Below are 16,714 nucleotides of genomic sequence, written 5' to 3'. Positions count from 1 at the left end.
ATTGAGGCCCATAAGTGGCCAATTAATGAGAAGGGTGAGGGTATGTCCTTTGGGGGGGTGTGTCCTGTGAGCATCAGGGGCAGCAGCCTTAAGATTATATCATGCCTTTGTGTCTCCCCGCCCAGCTACAAAACCCACCTTCCACCCCGCACCCACCTCCTTAAGGTGCCCAATCACTGCCCACCCAAAAGGTCAGGTACTTAACTGTGTCCGGGCGCCATCAATTCAGTTTATGGGACTGCTTGCAGCCCCAGTAGTGCCCACCACTGAGTTCTGGGCCCTCTTTTAAAATGCAGTCCTTAAAATCATTGATTCATAGAATGGTTGCAGCACAAAAAGGAAATAGTGAGACTTCAGGGCCAACATATTCCCATAAAGGTGAAGGGTAGGACCAACAAGTCCAGGGATATAGAGGATTGGATGAGGAAAAGGAAGGAGGCTTATGGCAGATAAAGAGGGCTGAAAATGCTAGAGGAGTATAGAAAGTGTAGGGGGGGGGTACTTAAAAGAGTAATTAGGAGAGCAAAGAGGTGACATGAAAAAAACATTGGTGGGCAAGATAAAGGAAAATCCCAAGGCATTTTATAAATATATTAAGAGTAAGAGGGTAACCAGGGAAAGAGTAGGGCCCGTTAGGGACCAAAGTAGCAATCTGTGCATGGAGACAGAGGACGTAGCTGAGGTTTTGAATGATTACTTTTCATCTGTGTTCACTATGGAGAAGGACGACGTAGGTGTAGAAATCAGGGAGGGGGACTGTGATATACTTGAACAAATTAGCATTGAAAGGGAGGAGGTATTAGTGGTTTTAGCGGGTTTAAAAGTGGATAAATCCCCAGGCCCAGATGAGATGTATCCCAAGCAAGGGAAGAGATTGTAGGGACTCTGATACTAATTTTCAAATCCTCTCTGGCCATAGGAGAGATGCAAGAGGACTGGAGGACAGCAAGTGTGGTACCATTATTCAAGAAGGGCAGTAGGTATGAACCAGTGAGTCTAACATCAGTGCTAGGGAAGCTATTGGAAAAAATTCTGAGGGACAGGATTAATCTCCACTTGGAGAGGCCGGGATTAATCAGGGATAGTCAGCATGGCTTTGTCAGGGAGATATCATGTCTAACACATTTGATTGAATTTTTCAAGGAGGGTGACTAGTTGTGTAGTTGAGGGTACTGCAGTTGATGTAGTCTACGTGGACTTCAGTAAGGCTTTTGACAAGGTCCTGCATGGGAGAATGGTCAAGAAGGTAAGAGGCCATGGGATCCAGGGCAATTTGGCAAATTGGATCCAAAATTGGCTTAGTGGCAGGAGGCAGAGGGTGATGGTCGAAGGTTGTTTTTGCGGTTTGAAGCCTGTGACAAGTGATGTACTGCAGGGATCGGTGCTGGGACCCTTGCTGTTTGTAGTGTACATTAATGATTTAGACGTGAATATCGGAGCAACAATCAGTAAGTTCGCAGATGACATGAAAATTGGTAGTGTCGTAAATAGTGAGGAGGAAAGCCTTAGATTACAGGACAATATAGATGGGTTGGTAAGATGGGCAGAGCAGTGGCAAATGGGATTTAATCCTGAGAAGTGTGAGGTGATGTATTTTGGGAGAACTAATATGGCAAGGGAATACACAATTCATGGTAGAACCCTAGGAAGTACAGAGGATCAGAGGTTCCTTGGTGTACATGTCTATAGATCTCTGAAGGCAGCAGCACAGGTAGATAAGGTGGTTAAGAAGGCACATGGGGTATTTGCCTTTATTAGCTGAGGAATAGAATATAACAGCAGGGAGGTTATGTTGGAGCTGTGTAAACTGCTAGTTAGGCCACAGCTGGAGTACTGTGTGCAGTTCTGGTCACCACACTATAGAAAGGATGTGATTGCACTGGAGAGGGTGCAGAGGAGATTCACCAGGATGTTGCCTGGGCTGGCGTGTTTCAGTTATGAAGAGAGACTGGATAGGCTAGGGTTGCTTTCCTTAGAGCAGAGAAGGCTGAGGGGGTACCTGATAGAGGTATACAAAATTATGAGAGGCATAGATAGGGTAGATAGAAAGAAACTTTTCCCCTTAGTGGAGGTGTCAAAAACCAGGGTGCTTAGATTTAAGATAAGGGGCAGGAGGTTTAGAGGGGATTTGAGGAAAAATATTTTCACCCAGGGGGTGGTTGGAATCTGGAACACACTGCCTGAGGGGCTGGTAGAGGCAGGAACCCTCACAACATTGAAGAAATAATTAGATGAGCACTTGAAATACCATAGCGTACAGGACTACGGGCCAAGTGCTGGAAAATGAGATTAGAATAGATAGGTGCTTGATGGCCAGCATGGATACGATGGGCTGAAGGGCCTGTTTCTGTGCTGTATAACTCTGACTCTATGAAACGCTTGACATTTCAATTCTTTGCCAGCTGTCTGCTCGAGCAACTCAGCTGGTCCTATTTCCCTGCATCTCAACGTTTTTTTTTCTTTTCTGAGAATTAACCAATTCCCTTTTCAAAACTATGATTGAATCTGCCTCCACCACACTCTCAGCCAGTACATTCCAGATCATGAACATTTGCTGTATAAGTAGATTTTTCCTCATGTCACCTTTTTCCTTTTGACAAACACCTTAGATCAGTGCCCTCTGGTTCTTGACCCTTCTGCCAATGGCAACACATTGTCTTTATTTACCCTGTCTAGACCTCTCATGCTTTTGAAAATCATTATCAAATATTTTCTCAACTTTTCCAGTTGAGGTCAAGCCAGTGTTTTATAAAGGTTTACCATAACTTCCTTGCTTTTGTGCTCTATGGACAGCATTTTCCCAGCCTCAGGGAAACAGAGGGTTGTGTATGAAGGGTGCAGGAAAATAGAGGCTGGGTCGAGATAGCTCCCTGATGTAATCCTGGCTTGGAAAGGTTTCCCAGCAGTGTGTCTGGATATGGAACAGCTTTCTGCTGAACTGAGGTGGGCAGCCAATTAATATATTTAAGGACACTGTCCTGCAGCTGTGTGGGGGCCGTTAGAGCTGGAGGCTCCATGCCCCAAAGTGGAGGCCGCAGGCAAGGAATGCTGCCTATCACGGGCCCGATGGGCCAATTGGACGTGCCTGCCTGCTTGGCCCCTCTGATTTATATCTTTTACTTACCTCTCTGAGGTGCCTCCATGTTGAGACGCCATCTCGATCTCAGAGCTGTTTTAGCAGAGCTCAGCTCTCCGGAGTCCACCCCCTTAATTTGACAGTGATCCCAGAGGATGCTTCTAGTAAAATTACCGAACCAGTCCCACTGTTGACTAATGTGGATCCAGGACCCTCATTTCGTCCTGATGCTGAGGTCCCGAAGTCCGTTGTAAAATCCTCTATTTATAAAGCCCAGGATCCCATATGCCTTACTAACTACTTTCTCTTCCTGCTGCCTGGCCGCCTTCAATGATCCCTCTGCTCCTTCATCACTTTTAGAATTGTAACCTTTATTTTATATTGCTTCTCCTCGTTCTTCCTACCAAAATGTGTCACTTCACACTTCTTTGCACTGTATTTCAGCTGCCATGTGCCTGCTCATACCACCAGCCTGTACACGTCTAATACTATCCTCCTCACAGTTCACAATACTTCCAAATTTAGTGTCAGCAGTTTACCACTGTTCTTTACGTATGGATGGCTTGAGGTTCAGGGGACTTTAGAAACTGTTCAAACTTTGTTATTGTGGCCACTGTTTATGACTTGTTAAAAGCTTGAATTTTTTTTAATGCAAAATTTGACACTGCTAACTTTCTAATCTGGGCAAGCACTGAGGATATTTGAAAAGCATATTTCATGTGGACTTAATCTATGCTTCATGGCTGGTTTCATCACATTTGAATAGTTGATGTATTTGTTGTGGACCTGTGTCTGTTTGTCGAATTACCCCTGTGTCTATTTGTAGATTTAGGGATTGAGGTTAAGGCAAAACCTCTCCAAAGGTGCTCAAGCTATCAGCCTGCCACCACTCAGGAGAAGCGCAAACTCCTAGCCCCCTCCATTTCTGTTTCTGTTCACGACGAAGAGCCTTACAATTCTGATGAGGAGTACTATGAGCATCCTTTATTCAGTTCACAATGGACTGCCACTAGTACACTCCCCAGTGCCACAGTTCAACAGGCAGATGAGTTGTGTAGTCAGGACAAAGGTGAACCAAGCATGGTTCCTTTTTTCTTATTCTCCCTCCCTTTGTTTTTGTCTTGCATGCATTCACCAGTCCTATTGTTTTGTTCCACATGGAAGTGAAGTCCCTTGTGCACTTATTCAAAAAGCATTTCAAATAGGACCAATTTTTCAAACAACACATGGCAAAGTTCCAAATCATTGCATATGACAGGTGCCATGCAGCCACATCAGCCATTTTGTAGATACCCATGGAAATCACATATGAAGAATGCCAGTGTTTTTAAAAAATCTAATATAATGTGAGAAATCAATATGTATGTATGTATTGAGACTTTCATAGTGAAATTTAGACCACAAGTATTTTATTAATATTAAAAGAGTTGGGCCAGAATTTTCCAGCCCCTCATGCTGGCGGGATCTTGCAGTACCGCTGATGTGAATGAAGATTTCAATGGCTCGCCAGCCTCGCCATAGGCGAGGGGAGACCGGGGGGTAGGTGCGCAGTGTGGGGCTTGAAAATTCCGGCCTTGGACTTTAAGCTCTTCCAACATTGTGCTTGTCAGCTCATGATTCTCTTCCCCCTCCCATTAATTTTAATGGAACTTCTCAGGCTGGTGATTGCAGAAACAAAATCTTAGGCTACACATCAAGGTAAAGCAGAAATCACTTATACTTCAAAAAAATTAAATTATTATGTGCACTTTGGAAAAACCTGCAAATCTCCATTTCATAGGCAAAAATATTACATTTTACAAAATATCTTAATATTGGATCTTAATGTTTTTAGGCTTGTTAGCTATAAATGCATAGAACTTCTATGAGGATAGTGTAGAAGGAAGTTAAACTCTGCATCCAACCTGTCTTGATGGAAGAGCTCTATGGAAGAAAGTTAAGTCATGTTCCATTGTCTTGAAGTGACATCCCTCATTTTGATGAGCACAAAATCCCCAAATGATTCAAGAAAATAAAAAATATCTCTAATAATTATGACTACTTAATTGAGAAGTATGAATGATGCTGAATTCAAAATCATACTTTTACTGTATCTAATAAAAGCTCACATTTAAAACAATTATCTGGACAAACATTCTGGCATGAACAAAATTATACATGTGACTAGAACTAAGCTGGGGACTTCCTACATTGGATAAAACAGTGCATGAATCATGAATTCAGTGCACTTCACTATTCACAATGTCTTTCACCTAATACTGCACTAAATTGTGTGAGTGCTCCACATAGCTTTCAGTTCTAGCATGCTAAGTTATATTCATTCCAGTAATGATGTAAATCACTGAAACACTTTCAGCTCTTGGCTTGTGACACTAATTTATTTCCAGTGTTGAGTTGTCAAAGTACCATATTACGAAATAAAGTGTCAGCTCATGTACTAATTCACTATAAAATCAGAAACAACAACTCAAATGTATGTTTTTCATTTATGCAGTATTTTGATGGTGAAAATCAGGACTATTAAAACTATTGTGCTCTTTAGTTGCAAATCTATTAGCACTACTTTTAAAAAGGTATAATTACTAAAAAGGTATAAGTATTTCTAAAAAGGTGATGGAAGATGCTTGAAATTTGATGTACGTTGAGTAAAACTACAGAATCAGCATTAGAGGTCAGTAGACACAGTTCTTAGAATGCTTCCTTTCAAAACGTACATTATGCAATTCCCCTGCAACTCTCACGATTCAAATTCCATGATTTTTAGCTTGATTCTGGTCCAAATCTGTACAAAATTAGATTTAGCTAATTAGCTAAAACATACAAAAATAAATCATTGCCGGAAATGCCCTCTTCACAATTGCAAATAAAGTTTGTTTCAGGCACTAAAATGTGATGAATGTTGCAGTATTATGACTGCAAACCCATGACCACATGTTCTGCTCAGTAATGTGTACACTTGTCAGCATGTCCAGTAAGAATTACATAAAGTTCAACATGCTACGGACATATATATATCTCGTTTGAGAAAAAACATGATGTTTTGCATTTGTGGAAGTTGACCAATTGCTCGCAAACCAGGAAAACTATTTTGTGAAAGCCCTTCCTTGGTGTATATATCATGCAGTTTTTAAAAATGTTTTTGCATCATTGATGCTAGCAAGCTGAATGTGATATTGTGACATGTAAAATCTGATCACAAATTGTATAAAATGTGTTACTGTGATCTGTAAATATTTTACCCTGCTGAAAGTAGCAATCTACATAAATCACTGAAAAGCACCAAAATTATGCATTCACGAATCTGAGTCTGGAGGGTAACATTTAGTAATGTATAATGAACTATTAAAAGGAAACTTAAGTATAGCAACCATAAGCCATTACTATGTAGTGGGGAATTTTGGTGTATTTTAACGTTCACATCAGCAAATAAATTGACAGTAGCACTTGGCAACAAATCAAAAACAGAAATAAATTTCTAGCTGGATTATATTTGGTCAGAAGACATATCCTATTCCTGTTAATATTTACTATAATGAAAATATATGCATGGAATCTTAAAGCACAGAAAGGAAGGCCATTTGACCCATCATGCTGTGCTGGCTCTTCGAAAGAGTTATCCAGTTAGTCCCACTGCCCTTCTTTTCCTCCATAGTCCTGAAAAACTTTCCCTTTCAAATATGTAACCAACTCCCATTTGAAAGTTACTCTTGAATCTACTTCTATCACCCTTTCAGGCAGTGTATTCCAGATCCTAATCTTACAGTTTAACAAAATCCTCCTCATCTCTCTTATTTTTATATATATATATATATATATAAAATTAGTTATAATTATCTATATAATAATATATTTATAATTATTTAAATAATTTAAACTGTTACTTATTAAAAAAAAAAAGCTGAAAGTGTCCCATTAAAACTGTTGTGTTATAGCATCTGTGTTGTCTTTTGTCCTGACATGTCCACTTCTTCCTTTGAGTAGAAGAAGTTATTGAGAGTCCAGCATCTGATGAAGAGGAGCCAGCAGTAGCTCTTAAGCAAGAGCATGTTCAAGAGCATTGGGCTGCTGAGCATTTAGTGCAAGCAGAAGCTGTAGCCCAGGCTCAGGATACCAAATGTATGGAGGTCACATCATCAAATGAAGACAGTGTGCCAGCTGAGATTCCCAATGGAAAGGGAATGACTCTTAGGGAAGTTGAGTCCCTGGAAGAAATGCCACCTTCTGTAGAAGGTGTGTCTTCCTGTTGACTTCCACAAAATAACAAATGCCTTTTGAGTATCTTATTACTTTCAAGTGTTTGCTGGTAGATATGCCGCTTAAAGGATAATTTAATTATTGTGCATTAATTGCTTTTAGCTGATATGATGCTGGCTTCAGGAGCAACAATGATTTCCCACCACTGCTGCTGACATTTGAGTTATTTTGTTTCCATGATGTCACACGCTTTGCAGCTGAGTTGATTTTTTTTAAAAAGCACACGAGGCTTTTCATTGCCTAAATGTTTGCCAGTTACATTGCTGATAAGTATTCTTTCAGAGCTGGTTCACCTGCTTTCTAATTAGTAGACTTACTAGTAATCAGAAGATTTTTTTAAGTTGCATTTCTGTATTTTCAGCTTATATCAGGGATTATTTTAAAAAGGAATTGTTTTGCTTCATGTTTTAGTGCTGGCATCTTGCATTTATCATTTTATTCGGGCTGTGGCAACTGCTTATCATTAATAAATCACTCCTGTTTTCAAAAGATGGGCAGATAGTGGGTAAGGACAAAAATTGTTATAGTGAGAAATTATTTTAATTAAACGCACAGTTTGAGACATAAATAGGATTTTGTCAAAATTATCATAAGGATGATATATCTGTATAAAGAAAGTTGTGTCCAACAAGACAATGATAGAAAGAGTGTTCATCAGAGGTGCATCCCTGCACCCCCTCCCTCTGTCTCTTTCCCCCCCCCACCCCTGCCCAGCAACCCGATACACCTCCATACCCCACATCGTCTTTGTATCCAGGGAGAGGCCAAAGAATTTCTCTAGCTAGAATGCTGAGTCTGCATCCACGTCTCCAAAGGAGATTAGAAATAGTGCAAGACAAATTACATGAGAGGTGTACAGGGAGTATAAGATCTATGAAAGATAGAGGAACAAAGATGAGGAAATATTCACAAAAACAAGAAAATAAATCAGTCAAAGATACAAATATGACAATAATATAGTGTATGACAGCCATATACATACATATTGAAAAAGAGAGTCAGGATGAATAAAATACAAACAAAGCTTCATTAAATATACATCTTCTGAGAAAGTAGAGAGAAGGATCTAGAAAGACAACAAGAGAGAAACATTCTTTTTATCCTTGAGTTAGAATATCAACTAATATATCCAGTGTAGTTTGTTGACATCTTAAAAAGTAAAATAATACAGAAATTCACATTTTAGAAAGTTTAGAGCTTGCTTTGTACATCTTCTCTAGAAACTTGCATTAAAAAATTGTATCAAATGTTTTAAATATACAACTACTATGTCTGATAGTACATCAGACATGTATTAATACACTTTAGGTCCAACATTATAACTAATCCATTTTCACCAACCCTAAATATGATGTGACAGAGTTAGCCAAATTTGCACACATTTCATTTTTATTCAAAACACACTTATTTGGCAGGGGGAAAAATATATTATATGGAATAAAAACAGAAAAGGGATGGGATGGTTTTGCCTATCGATAACAGTTAACTATATGCATGCAACAAACTACTTTAGATCTGCTTACAGCCACGAAGATGGACAAGTTGTCAACATCTGGAGAATCCTCTGTTACTAGTGGGGGAAGACCATCGTTGCATGAAGAGTCAGTGGCAGAGTTGAAAGATAAGACTATCGAACATACCGTACAGCAAAAATCTGACCTGTTGCCACCTTCCACATTGGATAAAGATAATGATGATGCCAACCAAACACCAGAGGAAGCTTCCAAGAAGCAGCCTTCATTTTCAACAGATGCTTTGAAGATCAAACCTGTTCCTGTATCATTTAAGAATGAACCAGGTCCAGAAGACTTAGCTGCTTCTAGTGTTGAAACCATAACTAGCCACCATCTAAGTTCATTACAATCCAGTATTCATGAAGATGAATGTATCTCTATGGTGGCAGCAGAGAACATAGTGGTTCCTGTGCAACCAAGTTCTGCCAAGGAAACAGATGAAATCATGAAACTGCAAAACACTCTGACAAAAACACTGCCCAGCAAATCTGTTTTAGATGAAAGTAATAAACCTCTTGATAGTTCTGACGTTCAAGATTCATCAAAACAATCCAATACAGAGATTTCAGAAACAGGTTTCAGTAAAGAAAAGGATGTTTCCCCAACTGTCAAAATAGTTCCTGCGAAAGATTCATTAAAGGATAGTGAAGGAGTTTCACAAAAAGAGCAATTGGTTGCTGGAACCTCGGGTACTGAAGACAAATATGTGTTACATCAGCAAGAAACAAAAATAGATTCGGTTGCAACCACCACTTCAGTCACTGAAGACACAGAACGACCCATTCTTCAGGAAAAGCCAGGAGTACTTGAGGAATTGCATATAGACAAAATATCTGTAATTGCATACAGTGCAGTTAAAGACAAAACTATAGCTTCAGAAGACTTGAGTACTAAAAGGAAAGATGCACCAGATACAATAAAACTGGTTGAACACATAGAGGATGTATTTTCAATGCCAGAAGACAGATCAGAAACTATTGAATACAGCTCCACAGAAAGTGCACAACATCATTTAGAACATATGAGCAGGAAACCAACAACAGAAGAGACAATGTCCAGTGCGGCAGACTTATTACAAACTGAATTCTCTAAACATACGGCTGAACAACTAACAACCAACCTTCCATTTAAGGAAATGGATGAAGCCAATCTTAAGGTGGCAGAAGTTTATCAGTTAACTGATACTACCACTGTTCAGTCGTCTGTAGAAGAATCTAATCTAAGTGTGCAACAAGGCATGCAATCTACCACAAGTGATGCAGCTGACACTTTAAGTAATGATTCTACGCTTGAGATGATTCAACGAAAGCCGTGTGTTATGGACCCAAATATCGAAAAGTTTCATGGTACACCTACAAAAACTGAAGAAAAAAGCACTCAACAGGTACTTGTTAAGGAAAAAGAGTTGGAAGCACAGGGTATGCACCCATTGACTGATACCAATGTTTCTTCTGATAAAAATGCAGAAAGTTCAGTTAGTCCAATAGTGCAAAACAAAATGACTGACACCTTTAATGTGAGTTTGAAAGACAAAACCGAGGTGGATCAGCCAGAAATGTCAAAATATTTTGAAACTTTTGTTTTGAAAAATGATGGAGCACAAAGTACCAAGCAACCCGAAGATGATTATTATGAAATGACCATCACAAATGAAAATAATTCAAGACTTCCTCATGTAGTATCAGAGTTCTCTGAGGCCCCACATGAAAAATCAAAAGTAGATGCCCACAAAGTTGAAAATAATATATCAGCAGAAAGAATTCACTATAGCACACTGGTACAGACATCTCTGCCTGTTGATGTACAGACTAAATCCACTATGGGAAATGAAATTCATTTACCTACTCAGCATCTGACGAAAGAGGATCTCCCCACAGCAACATCTCAACAATCTGATTCTAGTGCTGATGCAAGTATCGATAAAGAACTACAAAAACTAGTACTGAATTTACCTACAACATCGTTAGATTCAATAGCACTGGAGGTGGAAACAGAGAGCCAAGGTCCCCCAGAATCTCTGTCTCCATTGGCCTCTGATATTCTTGCCTGTACCAGAGGAATGAGCTTAGAGGAGTCGGCAGACTTTTTTCCAGTAACTACACCTGCTGAGGAGAAGCATGTTTATTTTCCTGTTGAAGTGGAAAAAGATAAAACTGTATCTGGCTATGAAGAGAAATCAGCTGATGAAAGCCTGCAGTTAGAGTCACAATATCCTTACCCCCATGCTTTGAAAGATGACTACAAAAATGACACTGTTGTGGTTCCTGACTTGCCTGAAATGTTGGATTTAGGAGTTACAAGAACAAGGCTGAGCTCTGAGGGCACAGAAACGGAAGTGGTTCGAAGAGCATCCATGCCTGCAGAATCTTCCACCGAAAATATTGCTTCTGGCTCAGAGGCTTTAACGGAGAGCATCAAATTAATCATTAAAAATGTTAGTCAAGCAGAGGAAATGGGCTACTGTGTTTTTGAATACTCAGCTCCCTTACCAACTCCTGAGGAAGTTAAAAGTCCTCTGGAGGATGGCAGCATTTTCCTTCACCAGATCCGCACTGCTTCTCAGACTATAGATGAGGAAAGTGTCAGGAGGCAAATAGATGTAAATAAGCAGAAAGATGATTCACATTTTAGAATTGGCACCTTATCAGAAGACAGGGAATTAAAAATAGCTACTATTTTGGAAGCACAGTCAGAAATGAAGGCTGATGAATCAGTTTTAAGTGTTTCAAACCAGGTTACTAAGACGGAGTCTGTACCAGTTCACTTACCTGATGACCCTTCACTGAACAAACTTAACAATCAAAACAAAGTCATTACCATTGACACTCAGAAAACTGATAAAGACTTTTCTCCAAAGAAGTTTCCAGATCATGAAACTGAAAAGACCAGTAGAAGTAATGATTTGTCAGATTTACCCAGTAAGGTTACAATGTCAGAAATGTCTTTGAAGACAGAGTTTGTTGATCACAAACTGTCTGAGAAAGAGACTTCTGTTTGGGAACCAGTTCAACCCAGGGAGCACTTGGAAGATGAACCAAGGTCTGGTTTGCCCAGCAAAGTTACTGTGCCACAAGGAGGTTTTGAACTAAAGGCTACAGATCACAAACAGTCTGAGAAAAGTGTTTCTGTCCAAGAACTAGCTCAACCCAAGAAAGTCTTGGAAGATAAACCAAGGCCTACTTTGCCCAGGCAAGATACTGTGCTGGATGTAGATATAGAAATAGACAGCTTAGATCTTGCATTTTTTAAGAAAGCTGCTCCTATTCAAGAATCAATTCAACCTAAGAAAGTCTTAGAAGCTGAATCTATGCCCAGTTTGCCCAGTGAGGCTACTGAGCCAGAGCCTGTTACTGGGCCAGAGCCTGTTACTGAGCCAGAGCCTGTGTCTGAGCCAGAGCCTGTGTCTGAGCCAGAGCCTGTTACTGAGCCAGAGTCTGTGTCTGAGAAAGCTGCTCCTACTGAAGAAACACCTCAACTTCAGGCGATTGTCGAAACTAAGTCTAGTTCACTTGGTAAGGCTGTCTTACCAGAAGCAGGTGCAGAGACTGAGATTGTCGATCATAAAATATCTGTGAAGACTGCGCCTGTACAAGAAACCCCTCCACTTGAGAAAATTATGGTAGATTCCACTCAGCCTAATTTACCTGGTGAGGTTGCAGTATCTGAAGTAGATTTAAAAATGGAGCAAATCAATCAAGTATCTGAGAAAGTTGTTCCTGCTCCAGAATCAGCTCAACCTAATAACATTAGGGAGGATGATGCTAAGCCTGTTTTGCCCAGTGAGATTATTGCACTAAAAGATGATTTAGAAACCATGCCTTTTGATCACAAAATAATTGAGAAATCTGTTCCTGTGCAAGAAATTATTCAAGCTGAGCAGACAATGAAAGGTGTGACTATGCCTAGTTTATCTAGTGATGTTGCTGAGTGCACAATAGCTCAACCTAAGAAAATCATGGAAAATGAAACCACGCCAAGTGAAGTTATTGCACCAGAAGTTCCAAAAACGGATTCTGGAGATCACCGAATCTTTGAGGAAGCTGTTCCTGTGCAAGAACCAGCTGAAGCCCAGAAAACCATGGAAGAGGAAGTTAAGTCTAATTTACTGATTGAGGTTACTGTGCCAGAAATAGTTTTACAGACAGACACTGCTGATTATGAAGTATCCGAGAATGTTGTCCCTGTAGAAGAAACTGATGAGAGAGGAATTATAGAATCTGTCATTACAGTAGAAGATGACATCATTACAGTTGTTCAGACCACGTTAGAAGGAGGAAAGGACATAGGCCACAATGTAAGATTTGCCATGCCTGATGATGGTGATGTTGAGGATGTCTTTACCCCTAGTGAACAAACCCAGTCAACAGAAGAACAAATTTATGAGCCACCTGTAAAAGCTGTCCAAATTGCACTTATTCCAGAGAAGATAGAGATCCCTACAGACTTGAAAGAAGATGAGAGTATTGATGAATCAGTAATGGACACAGACAGCCTCTGGATGGATACTCAAGGTGCCTATAAAGACTTAATAACTATCAGCCATGACTAGATAGTAAAATCTCTATTAAAAAAATAAGTACTGCATTACACTACACTGTATTCTTTAATGTTACTGAGTTTTTAAGAAGTAACATGAATTTGGTTTGTGCTTTTTTTCTGATATTGTATCCCTATTGCTATTAAAGTGATTTCTTGCACTCTAATTCTGCAGATGAAGACAGTATCATAGTAACACAACCAGCTGCTGTTACTAAACAGGAGAAAACAGAGAAGGATTTCAGCAGCCTGTCTATGGATAAACATAGGAAAGGAAAGGTGTTAAAAACCGGAAAAAACAGAGTTTCCACGCCTGAAAGAAAAATAATTAAAAAAGATATCAGTGCAGTCTCCAAAGAAGACAAAAAGAAGAGAAAAGGTTCATACAAAAGAAGCAATTTTTGTTTTATCATTGCATTTTTGTGATGTGAGGTGTTTGTACTGTGCCTATGTGACCATATTATGTTCTCCGTGAGATTTGGCTGTAGAAAATTTAGAGAATAAACAATAGCAAGAAGGGGTAATATCTAATTTCCTAAATTGTTCTCTATTAAGTTCTTTGATGAAAAGTGGATATTGAGCATTCCACCTGACTACCACATTGTTCCTGTCCTCATATATTTGCTCTTGTTTTTCCTCTCTAACAGCCTATAAGAAGTCTGAACTTGCTAAAAAATCAGAAATTCAGACCCGATCTCCTTCCAGGAAAATCATTTTAAAACCAGCTGTAAGATATCATAGACCAGCTCACGTTCCTTGTACTAAACGGAAGCAGACAGGTGACTGTGTAAACACTGCAATGTGGCTGGCAAACATGGACTTTACTTCATTGCTAGACTGGCTTTTTTTCCTGCGTTACTTTTTTTCTTTCAGCCGCTGGGCTGTTGCAAGTTTATCTGTATTCAGCGCTTTTCATTTTTTTTTCTACAGCAGTCATGATCACACATGCTTGTCATGCACAAGCTTGCAAGTACCGTGGTCTTGACTTTGAAGTGGTGGCATAATTCTTATTGTGGAAGTTTGCATAGATTGCTGTGTGCTGGTGGGAAAGTGTTGCAGCCTGCATCATAATATCCATTCACATTGATTTCTCTTGTGTTTAGAGGTGTTCAGGTATAACTCACTTTACATGCAATTTATGTTTTCCATTTCTATTATTTAAGAAATTATTTAGTTTAAAAAAAAATTGTTTATGTACAAGGTTTCCTCCCCACCAAGCCTTTTTGTTATTTTGGATAATTTGTACTTCATTACTTTGCATTCCATCCTTTATGATAACACTAATTTTAAACGCCTTTGCTTTCATACGCATCTTGATTTATATCTGATTGTAATTTTTAAGGTCTGTAGTGTTGTATTCTAATATTAATGTTCCTTTTGCCCAGCTCCTGGAAGTGTTGAAGCTGCTTATGTCATAGACCAGAAATTCACTGTTGCTAAGCAACCCAAGGAAAGAATAACAGTAAGTAAATGAACGGATAAAATATCCTATTTGTGGTAAGAATGGTGAAACAACTTTTGCAGCATTTGAAGTTTTCATTTTTTGACTAAAAATAATCACTTTTTGAGAGATGTTTATGGCAAAGCCACAAATATTTCTAAAATTGTTCAGTATGATACATGCATGTGACCCATCTTCGGAAAATATTATTTTTTTGATGTGTTGTGCCTTTTTTCTATTTTTAAGATAATTTTGAGTTACTTCTAGTTGATAGGTATAGATCTGTGGTGTGTTGTACACACATGTACAGAAGCACTCTGTTCAAGCTAATGAACTCTGCTGGATAGATTTTGCTGCTGTTGTTCAGCTGAGGGTTACTACATAGTATTTACATTTATTTTTTTCATTCATTCACGGGCTGTGGGCTTTGCTGGCTGGGCCAACATTTATTGCCCATCCCTAACTGCCCTTCAGAAAGTGGCAGTGAGCTGCCTTCTTGAACCACTGCAGTCCATGTGGTATAGGTACACCCACAGTGCTGTCAGGAAGGGAGTTCCAGGATTTTGACCCAGCGACAGTGAAGGAACGGCAACATATTTCCAAGTCAGGATGATGAGTGACTTGAAGAGGAACTTCCAGGTGGTGGTGTTCTGATCTGTCTGCTGCCCTTGTCCTTCAAGATGGCAGTGGTTGTGGGTTTGGAAGGTGCTGTCTAGGGAGCCTTGGTGAATTCCTGCAGTGCGTCTTGTAGATGATACACACTGCTGCTACTGTGCATTGGCGGTTGAGGGAATGAATGTTTGTGGATGTGGCGCAAATCAAGCTGGCTCCTTTGTCCTGAAAGATGTCAAGCTTCTTGAGTGTTGTGGGAGCTGCACTCATCCAGGCAAGTCCATTCCATCACACTCCTGACCTCTGCCTTGTAGATGGTGGACAGGCTCTGGAAAGTCAGGAGATGAGTTACTTGTCACAGGATTCCTAGCCTCTGACCTGCTCTTGTGGCCACAGTATTTATACGGCTAGTCCAGTTCAGTCCCTGGTCAATGGTTACCCCCCAGGATGTTGATAGTGGAGAATTCAGTGATGGTAATGCCATTGAATGTCAAGGAGCAATGGTTAGATTCTCTCTTGTTGGAGATGGTCATTGACTGGCACTTATGGCAAGTAACATTTGCGCCACACATGTCAGCGCAAGCCTGGATATTGCCCAGGTCTTGCTTCATTTGGACATGGACTGCTTCAGTATCTGAGGAATTGCAGAGTGCTGAACATTGTGTAATCATCAGCGAACATCCCCACTTCTGACCCTTATGATGGAAGGAAGATCATTGATGAAGCAGCTGAAGATGTTGGGCCGAGGACACTACCCTGAGGAACTCCTGCAGTGATGTTCTGGAGCTGAGATGACTGACCTCCAACAACCACAACCATCTTCCTTTGTGCTAGGTATGACTTCAGTAATGGACAGTTTTCCCCTTGATTCCCATTGACTCCAGTTTTGCTAGGGCTCCTTGATGCCACACTCGGTCAAATGCTGCCTTGATGTCAAGGGCAGTCACTCTCACCTTACCCCTGGAGTTCAGCTCTGATGTCCATGTTTGAACCAAGGCTGCAATGAGGTCAGGAGCTGAATGGCCCTGACAGAACCCAAACTGGGCATCAGTGAGCAGGGTATTGCTAAGCAAGTGCCGCTTGATAGCACTGTTGATAACTCCTTCCATTACTGATGATCGAAAGTAGACTGATGGGGCTGTAATTTGCCGGGTTGGATTTGTTCTGCTTTTTGTGTACACGACATAACTGGGCAATTTTCCAACACGGACGGGTAGATGCCAATGCTGTAGATGTACTGGAACAGCTTGGCTAAGGGTGCGGCAAGTTCTGGAGCACAGG

General features: G+C 40.2%; 1 protein-coding gene across 1 annotated transcript in view; it reads left to right on the top strand.

The window, feature by feature from the left end:
* Positions 1-16,714, top strand: part of LOC144686467 (microtubule-associated protein 2-like) — a 355,161-nt gene that overhangs the window by 285,598 nt on the left and 52,849 nt on the right. The window contains exons 8-11 of the mRNA XM_078551724.1: positions 8,844-13,355; positions 13,556-13,759; positions 14,028-14,159; positions 14,766-14,842. Coding sequence (XP_078407850.1) covers positions 8,844-13,355; positions 13,556-13,759; positions 14,028-14,159; positions 14,766-14,842 — 4,925 coding nt within the window. The remainder of the gene's footprint in view (positions 1-8,843; positions 13,356-13,555; positions 13,760-14,027; positions 14,160-14,765; positions 14,843-16,714) is intronic.

The sequence above is a fragment of the Cetorhinus maximus genome, chromosome 11, assembly GCF_964194155.1.
Source record: "Cetorhinus maximus chromosome 11, sCetMax3.hap1.1, whole genome shotgun sequence".
NCBI classification, from domain to species: Eukaryota; Metazoa; Chordata; class Chondrichthyes; order Lamniformes; family Cetorhinidae; genus Cetorhinus; species Cetorhinus maximus.
Note: the sequence above shows the minus strand (reverse complement) of the source record. Positions and strands in the feature narration are given on the sequence as shown.